This window comes from Varroa jacobsoni, unplaced genomic scaffold, assembly GCF_002532875.2.
Source record: "Varroa jacobsoni isolate VJ856 unplaced genomic scaffold, vjacob_1.0 scaffold_1047, whole genome shotgun sequence".
Classification (NCBI taxonomy): domain Eukaryota; kingdom Metazoa; phylum Arthropoda; class Arachnida; order Mesostigmata; family Varroidae; genus Varroa; species Varroa jacobsoni.
The window spans coordinates 576,367-584,165 of NW_019213949.1; the positions used below are offsets into that span (position 1 = coordinate 576,367).

General features: G+C 43.0%; 1 protein-coding gene across 2 annotated transcripts in view; it reads right to left on the reverse strand.

Moving 5' to 3' along the window:
• The window catches only part of Calx (sodium/calcium exchanger 3), an 86,367-nt gene extending 79,228 nt beyond the window's left edge, over positions 1 to 7,139 (reverse strand). The window contains exon 1 of one of the 2 annotated variants that reach the window (XM_022843180.2): positions 5,602 to 7,139. In XM_022843180.2, coding sequence (XP_022698915.1) covers positions 5,602 to 5,826 — 225 coding nt within the window. In that variant the 5' untranslated portion in view covers positions 5,827 to 7,139. The remainder of the gene's footprint in view (positions 1 to 5,601) is intronic. The other variant, XM_022843177.2, reaches the window with a different exon arrangement.
• Between the last annotated feature and the right edge of the window lie 660 nt (positions 7,140 to 7,799).

A 7,799-nucleotide genomic window follows, 5' to 3' on the forward strand; every position in this document is an offset into this window, starting at 1 on the left:
GGGACAAGTATGACGATCCAAATGATCTGGAAATGTTTCCGTATTGATTCAATAAGGAGTTAGTTATGGTAAGCTAAACCATTAGCTCGCAGTGAAACGAAAACAAGCTATGGGTTATCTATTTGCAGAATACTTTCTATACGGACGTGCCTGAGGGAGTTTGACGACGTTGTCCATGAATGGGTTTTATTGGCTGCCTTCAACTTGATAAATGATAACACAGTGGTAAGTGCTTCATGTATTAAGTTTGCTCGTCGAGAGCCATAAAGTTGCTCGAGTTGCACAGAAAAACTACCTAAGCGAAAGGAGAAAATGCCATAGATCTTCACAGATTAAATGTGTTTGCATAACAAATTGAGGGTGCTCAATAGAGTGCACGCTTCCTATCCTAGAAGCTCAAAAAAAATCGATAGTTGAGCAAATCATTCGAGCGTCGCTGATTACGTTAAATCGTTCCGGAGAAGATTAGAAGATTCGTGGAAGCTTGGAAATATGCCTTTGCTATTTTACCACTGCCAGGCCTAATTTTCAGTTTGTTTACTTTACATGGTTACTAACTACAAAGGCAAATCGAATACGATTATGGGTGGGGTTTTTTCTCGTTCGAAAACTAGTTCTTCTATTGCTTCGCTAGATAGGATTTATTTGTGCTGGGAGATGCTGTCGTGTCCCCGTTTCAAGCATATACAAAATTCAGATTTTAGGTCCTTTTTGCTAACTATTCATGGATCACGTCCCCGTCACTTGACTGACTGAGTGGTCTAAGGTTTTTTAGGTGCGCTTCTCCATAGTGAACTTTTATTCGATTGTTCCATTGGCCAGTCATTAGCGTCACACTTACGGCTACTAAAATAGGTTTGACTTTCTATTAACTGGTTGGATTTGTGTTCCTTAAAATGCTATCCCCTTCCAAACAAAGTGAACACAAATACGAATTTCACCAAGATCGTAAAATGGGAGAATCGGGTAAGCAGCTTTTATGGTATAAGAGTTTTTATTTAAGTGAGTTTCTTTTAGACCAGTGTGTTCCAAAGGCGCTAGAATATCAGCACCGAACATTACCAGCAGGCATTGAACGGGTTCCTGCTGACCCATCGAGGCACAGGTCTTGTTTCCAACCAAAAATCTTCATCAAATATGAAGGTACAGCACAGATATAAGTTGTCATGCACGACCGTGTACATTTACCAATGTACTTGAGTTTGCTCGCTTGACTCAAGCTTACCAGCAACCAATCATCTGTTGGTCTCGACGATAGCGACAGGGCCGACATTCGGTCGTCAATGTGCATCATCGATTATGTGTTCCCATTTATTTTTCTCTCTGTTCCCCTTTTTTTCTTTTCCGATTCAGCAATCTAAACCCTGAACCTGGGCATCATTTATCAATATGATATACATGATGACCTATCATGAATTACTAGCGACCTAGCTGCTCAGCCCCGGCTCTAGGCAACCGCCCAACAAACGCGCGATAGATACCTTTCTGACGAGATCGTAAATAGATCGACGACAAAGGATACAGGCGAAGCGAGAGACATTTCCACAAATATGCATAGAATAGAGACTTCGGCTAGCGAATCGATTGCTGGACGTCAAGGTTTGGATCAGTTTATACGAGCAGCCACTCGGCGTCTGACCCTAGAGCTTCAGCCGAGTTTGGCCGACATGCCTAGACGGTGGCCTTTAAGACAGCATCGAGCGTGAGGTGAAAATGTGTCATCGCAGCATGAAAATGGTGAACTAAAAGATTTAGCTATTGCTGATATAATAAGTATCCGCGTTGATAAAGGAAAAAGAAGAAGACGGAAGCAGGGTCGACATCTAACGATGACGAAGGCCTATTTATCCGTCATATGTTTGTATATTTGGAACAGTTAAGGGCTCCTTTGAGGCGTCTTGATCAGATCCAATGATTTCTCGCTGTTTGCTTACTCCAGTAGGTATATAGCTATAGAAAAGTCAAGTTAAACTTGAGCTAATCTGAACGAAATTCGAAGGCATTATTTGTGTTCGACGAAGCAACTGGCTTGTGAGATGGTCGCCAGCTTGTTTATCGAGTCCCGTATATTATAGTAACGTGAGAAATACGTATCCAGTAACACGTTCGTTAATACCGACATTCATCAACATCCATTGCATATTACATAAGACCATTTGAGGCTAAGAAGCCCAAGCCCACGCAAATATGCGCGCATCTATTCCTTACGGTTCTACCGTTGCCTTTACATTCAAGATCTGTATAACGTTACCAATTATGGGATAGTGGCCTCCTGTTTATATATGGACGTATACTGTATATTGAAACAATAGATTACCTTATGGTATAAATCGCACGGGCTAGGCATACCACAATGCTTTCTGTCTCGTGGCGCCTACTGGTAACAACGGGCGTTTTACAAGCGGCAACAAGACCTATATATATATATATATATGTATAAAATGCGTGATAGAAGAGCAACGAACCCTTCTTTTTCTTTTTCATTTTGTAATCAAAAGACCGTAGAGTGTTAACATACGTCAAACGCCTGAGGCGACGCGTAACGTCTTACAGAGAAAAAACGAACAAGACAAGAAACAAGTAAACTGAATCGCTGCATGACCAATGCTAATGGCATAAATATACGTAAGTCACTGATTGACGGCGGTCTTCGTTGGACATCATTGGCGCAGCAGAGCAATGGACGGCAAATCGAGGCAGTAACGATAACAGTTAGACCTAAAGGTCTATTCCCAACTAATTTCCGCCCTTGGCTTACGTCCTGGAGTAACATGGGCATTTCCATAGAAAAAAGCGGACAAAAAACAGGAAATGAATAACGAGTCCCTGTACACAACCCACGAGGTTTTGTGTTTACTACTTTTTTTTTTTTTTTGGATATAACCTTGCTTAGTTGGCATCAGCTATATACTTACATGTACGCATGACTCTTGAGCTCTCAGAAGACCCACAACACATTTTGCCGCTAAACTAGGACTCTTCTGTTTCTAACAGCCATTCTAAGAAAATCGTGTTTGTTTCCATGCGAAAGGCAGACAATGATAGACTATATCGGGAATATAGAATATATCGATAACGGGATGCAGTGATTATCTCCCTACTTTTGTGCGTTTGTAGTTCAATTCTGCAGAAGTACTAATCGCGAAAAGATTGATAGGAAAAAGAAATTCGCGCTTGCAGTTGAATTGGGGTTTGCGTAGGCGCATTTGTCCTAGTTCAGACATGCAGAAATCCTATGAAGGTCATAATAAGCCCAATATTTGTAGTTGAAATGATAGTTTATTTTTCGAGTCCTTTACCGCTATCTCAGTGAGCAGCCCGGTGCTCAGGTTCACCTATTGGTTAATTATGGCGTGTAAACATATGAAAGATCGGCTGTCGTTATTATAATCATCATCGCTATGATCAGCATCTTTGTCATTGACGAATGCAGCACCAAGAGCTGCACCAGACTTGGTTTGATACTTATCGAGCCTGAGAAGCAGAAAACAGAGAGTAAGACGCAAACGTCGAAAGACTTTAGGTCGTGTTTTCATTACTACAAGAGTAGCAGGCGCAGCAGGAACAATAGCAGACAGCCTCGATAACCTGGATAGGTTCTCAAAAAGATTTTCCGATCCCCGCCATGAAGTAAGGATGAGCTGATTGAATCGAACTTGGGATGAACACGTAATATCATATTAGCCTTAGAAATATATATGTGTGTGTACGGTGGCCTCCTGCCACTTTTCTAAGGACACCATGATCCCACCACTGTAGAACGTCTGTCGTGTCTGGGCCTTTGCGTCTTTTCATTGAAACTCAATTAACACCATTAAGGCAGTTCTGCAGAGACCGAAACAGGCGATACCCTAATGGGGCTATATTTGGGCTAGTCAGCAGATGCCCATTAAAATTTCTTATGCAAGTTTCGCCGCGTAATTTAAGATGTATATGGGCTGGTGTGATCGTCACGGAAGACACCGCCTTTTTTGTTCCGCTCGATTTTCTCAATGGCTTTTTGTTATTTTTTGACAGTTGCTATACGAATCAGGTAACAGAAACCTATAATTCACGTTTCCATCCTAGTTTTAGCAGATACTTAGCACGACCTTGTTCGGTGTCAGTGATTATTATTATTATTGTCATTATTTGCACATAATTATCCACTTCTTGTCATATGTGATCGACCGCTTCAAAAATGGCTCTATTTCATTGTGTTTCTATAGAATATTGCAGGTGGAAATGCAGTGGAGTAGGCTCCTTTGTGTCTATTGAGAGATCGACTTTTTTCTATAGCCAGACTTCTTCATATAAATGGTAATTCATCGAGTGTTCCAGAACGAACACGATAAAATAGTTTTCAGATGGCTTTTTCCGATAAGGCACCTTGATTAGATACAGTGTAGACTTTTTTTTATCAGCCTGGACAGAATTTATGCCTATACCGTAATAAAATTATATATTTTTATAGAAATTTCGCTCATATTCAAGGCACTCTATTTTAAGTGTGAGCAAGGGCATTCGCATGAATTTTGCCCATCTACTACCCACTAGTTTTCAAATGATACTAACTTCGAGCCATGACTCGTACTGCCTAAGAGATGTTATCCTAAAACATTCTAAAGGAACTGTTGTGACTCCTTCGATAATTAGATGTAAGAATGAACGCAGCGAGGGGCTAATAATTATTTTCAAACCCGTATGTGCATAAATTGTAGGTTTGAATTACTATTGTTTACACGCGATGTATAGTTGATCACGTCGGGGGTGCTTCATACATTTTTGCTTTAAAGACGTTTCGGGTATGGGAACCTTCAACCGTGCGGCAGTCAAACTTAGCAGTGGATAGCGTAGCTGGCCCACATTGCGTTACCCTGTAACGGTACGTATCGTTCAATCGAAAAAGTATTGTCAGACACCTCCCATGCTCCCAGACTCATAAGGTGCCTTCGTAATACGCTAGCAATAAACAGGAGCGACTCCTCATCTACATGGCTGGTCGCTCTATATTTCTATAAGCCCATAGGTGCATCTGGTCATTACCAAAGCAGGTATCGATTGCACGCGATAAATTGATTATTTTCTGTATCTAGAGCATTTTATACATTACTACACATTTAGGTGTTTACTGTAGGGCATCAATTTCCATATTGGCTATATACAGTCTTCTGGCTGAGAGGTTAGTGGTATTCGCACAGTTTGTTTTGTCTATTCAGCTGACCGTCCTGCAATTATTGACAAGCCGTACATGACGTGCGTCCCTAGTTTCACGACTTGCAAACTTTTGTCAGCACGGGCGTATCTGAGGGATGGGCAGCCAGAAGGCGCGCGAGCTTTAGAACAGAGTGGATACTGCGTCAAGGAAGCGAGGATAAAGCTATAAGGAAATGTTGGCCAGTATCAGGTAATCTGGTGTGTCGTTGTTTATATGGCCAAACGACGATTTTTCGATTACCACATGTAACTACCATGACCAACTGAGATGAGCCTTGATAATACCACTAATTTTCTCTATCAAATCAATCATATCATGGCCATATATTCTAAACGTTGACTAACATTTTGTTGTCTTTTGGATTAAATGGTATAGAAAATGTGCCACTATAAAGTACTACGTACCGATAAGGGGCCAATTCTCAACGATCGATCTGAGAGACGCGCTGATTGCCTGTGTTTTACGTTCAAGATGGTCGTAGTGGTGATAATTGGTTGTACACGAAAAATCCGAGAGCTATCCGGTGTATTTACTGAACGATGCTGGTGGTGATGATAACGATTATACCGATCATGATGGTGGTATAGCAATGGCTTAGAGATGCGCCCGATTTCAGAACCTTCGCTCATTCACAAAATTCACTTTGTCCTTTTTTATAGCGCATGCTCTTCCTTCGCGATCTCGTATACGCGGCCTTGTTTCTCTTAAAACTTTTATATTTCACATGTGCACCTTAGATATTTTCCAGTGGTTTCCTTTCCTCTTCTTCATCCTACGTCGTTTTGTTTGATATCTTTCATTTACACAATAGCAATTGCACGATGACGCGTCGTCATAAATGAACGAAACTCAGCGACTAGTCAATTGCAAAAAACAATCGAGACAAACAAACGATCAGGCCCAGACGTGGACTCAGCGAACAGTAGTCACGCTGTTCCAGGGGATGTCTTCGCGAGTTTTGATGTTAGGGTTAGTGCGCCACCACCGTTCAACTCTACGTTGTTAGTTATTGCGGCTGGTTTTCCTGTCGGTAGCGGCTGCTTGCCATCTTTGGGGCTTTCGGATTTTCTCGCTTTTAGCTGTCTACCTGGTCCTACTAAGTAGCGATACTTTGTTATGATAGCAATATTAGACATACACAGTTGGTAACAGTCGGCATATCTGCTATCAGGCGCTAAGCTACGAACGGAAACATATACATATCGTCACAATCGCAGGTCGCATTATATGCCGTTCTTGCCGGACCGCACCGGATATACCTGAAGATCACGTGGAGACGAACACCGGCCTGACAAGGACGACGGCGACGATGACCAGAGGGACCTGGACGCCAGGGCTTGGGCTCGTAGGATCAGATAAAGCAGCGAACGCGACAGCGCCGGAGAACAGGATGGTAGCGTAAGCTAAGGGAGATCACCACACCAAATGCAGCAGTAAAGAGCCGCCGAGGTCTGACTACACACCGTCTGCTGTCGTACTCTGTGCGTTTCTAATCACCGCACGAACGATTACTTGCTCTAGCGCAGACAGGTCTAGGTATAGCTTAGGACAAGGCATAACTTACAACTTCAGCTTTACAAGCGCAACTTTAGGGGATTTAGCATTGGTGATGAACAGACATACTGTATGTATCGGTTATTTGCTCAGCTGCTTTGCTGTCCGGCCATCGCTTACAAAATTATCCGATGGTTAATTCTTCGCGGGACTCGGACTTTTCAAGAGGTTGACCGAAAACCGACTTGCACAAAATAACGGTCGACCATGAGAACAGCGACGGCAATCGAAAGGCCCGTGGTTCGTGCCCGTGATGCGATACAACGCGGCGTGTGCTGTAAACTGGTAGACCACTGCCTTCTCAGAATCTGCTCACTGAATGATCAAATTGTTGTAGTGGAGAGTTATGCGGCCTCTCTTAACCGCCGCCACCGTCGCTACCGACTCTAGCGACAAACATATGGTGTCTGTTGTGGTCGAGCACCAGGCAGGGACACAAAACCGCCAGCACAAAGGCTAACAGGCACGCGTATGTATTCGGGTCGACCGTCACGCTGACATCTGCGCCCAAAAAAAGCCTGCAAACGAAGACTACACTGTGAAGTGGCGTTTTACAACTCTTTAGCCTGTTCCGCTTGTTTCGGTCAGTCGAATGGGAGACTTTGTCAGCATGCAACGTATAATGGGTCTGAGGAACCGTGTGCCTGAAATGTACGAAGTCCGAGTTTCATCTAGACAAGCCAAAAGGTACAACCCTGAATCAGGAATGGCCCAGGATAGTCCTTTTTTCTCGCTTTATTTCGCCACATGCCGCTCGCGACTTTAATCGAACACACTGGCAGAGCTCACGTTGATCGTGAAGTTTTTCGTTCTACCCACTATACCCACCACGAAGCGCAACTTTGAAATACTATGACATGAAATTTTCTCTATTCGCCGTGTATCTAACTCGATGTGTAATTAGCACCTGGTTTAACCCTGAGAAAAAACACATGCATACATAAATGCGGAGACACTTTGTTGAACTGCGGTAAGGTGGTAATTAACTCACCTTCGGTCTGTAGCTTTAAGGTGCTAGGCAAGGCTGCTGGACTTCCCCGCGGAGCGC